This window comes from Morone saxatilis, unplaced genomic scaffold (genome assembly GCF_004916995.1).
Source record: "Morone saxatilis isolate NCDOM2014 unplaced genomic scaffold, NCSU_SB_2.0 Contig7, whole genome shotgun sequence".
In the NCBI taxonomy this organism is placed as follows: domain Eukaryota; kingdom Metazoa; phylum Chordata; class Actinopteri; family Moronidae; genus Morone; species Morone saxatilis.
In genome coordinates, this window is record NW_023340246.1 from 19,420,229 (window position 1) to 19,421,955 (window position 1,727).

General features: G+C 41.7%; 1 protein-coding gene across 1 annotated transcript in view; it reads right to left on the reverse strand.

Moving 5' to 3' along the window:
• Nucleotides 1-1,727, reverse strand: part of LOC118341054 (cysteine-rich protein 2-like) — a gene marked incomplete at its 3' end in the record, with an annotated part of 8,714 nt that overhangs the window by 1,735 nt on the left and 5,252 nt on the right. The window contains 4 exon segments of the mRNA XM_035679227.1: nucleotides 2-33; nucleotides 154-222; nucleotides 435-566; nucleotides 653-710. Of these exon segments, the coding sequence (XP_035535120.1) occupies nucleotides 2-33; nucleotides 154-222; nucleotides 435-566; nucleotides 653-710 (291 nt within the window).

The following is a 1,727-nucleotide window of genomic DNA, read 5'->3' on the forward strand; positions in this document are numbered from 1 at the left end:
GCCAGTTCTTCCCGAGAGACGACACCTTCTCAGCTGCAACACAAACACACCGCCGTGGAGACAGTCACCATGGAAACCAGCTACCTTAGTCACTTAAGGCACATTCCAACACACAGACAGTACATACAGTAGTGCAAACACCGCTCTGCTTACCGAAATATACTGTCTTGTTGCACCTGGGGCAGATGTTGGGTCCTCCAGAGAAAGATGAGAAGCTTGCAGCTGAAATAGTCACACTGAATTAGATTTATGTAACATCTAATAATGACATTTTCTGTGGAGTAGTTGCAGGCTTATACGGAAAAACCTACATACACCTTTAAAGGATCCCCTTTCTTCATGTGTGAGTGTGTGAGGACCCTTTTCTAGCAGACATCAAATTTTCCTTCCCGACATATGACAGTTTTTCTATTTTTGCTGCACATATTTCTCACCCTTCACTGGTCCCCGTGCGGGGGCTTTTTTCTCCTCCTCTGGCTTGCCATCTGTTTCCATGGAAACGGCAGCGGGGGCTTCGTTGACAGGATTGTCGTACACATAGGAACCAGCTCCACCAATGTTCACGCCTAAAACGCACGAAAACGCTGCATTTACAACCTGAAAATGACCAATATAGATGCATTTTATGTGTAAAAAAAGAAAAAAACAGCACCTTTTGGGCCAAAGAGGGCGGCGTAGCAGGGCTTATGGCAATAAGGCGTCCCATCATGCTGCAAAATACAACAGAGAGAGGGAAAGTAAGCAGAGGCAGCCGTTGCTCAAAAGAGAAGAAAACTAAAAGGGCCAGTTTTTCACTGTTCTGAAATCCGAGTGGAAAAGTTTAGTTAAACACATTTTTGTATTTAGTCTGTTTGGATTCACATAATGCCAAATAACAAATGAACCAGGACTTATTCACAGAAGTTTATAAGACTTGTCTGCTCGCTGTCATTTTCTCTGTTCACTCCATTTATAACATATAACAACAGAGCTAAATATAAGCTGTGTGTGTGTGTGTGTGCATTAAATCATCTTCAGCCTAACCTTCCATGTATGACCCCTTTCAGACATTAAAATATGCAACATTGCCGGCTTCTTCTAAAGTAATTGCTCTTTGTCATTCGCACACTGGTGTCCTTTATGTAAATCTTCCATGGTGGCTTTATTCAGACGTGTCTTGACAGTCAAGGCTTATCCACACAAGAGGCCTTTTTAGGTTATCCGTCTTGCGTGCGTCTCACCGAACACTCAGCCTCTTTTTTAATCAATCCAGCTGTCCGCACAGGCTCGCATGTTCAGGACACATACGGATAAAAAAAGTATCTCTAAACTGAACCGACTATACAGAATCATCGCTGACAGAATCAGTAGCTTTTAGCGGTGGAGCTCCTCTCACTTCTCACGAATGAGAACACTGTTATCAGCTCAGCTGTGCTTCACAGCACGTTACTTCCTCATTAAAAGTGAATCAAAAGACTGTGAAAGCCACAGAAACAATCATGATCTAATAACTCTCTCGTAAATAACACACTGACAAGTTTTTAAGATTAAGTTCAGTTCTTGTATCTACAAGTTTTATACTGAACTGAATGTAACATCTTGGACCATAAATAGACTGAAGGAAGTCAGAGTCAGCGCTGAATGTACACTTGCATGGTGATGCGTTGATTCAGTACATTCATATAATATATATGTTTGAATGGTCTTCAATGCTTTTAGGTTGTAAGAGTCCTCTTTACAAATAGATG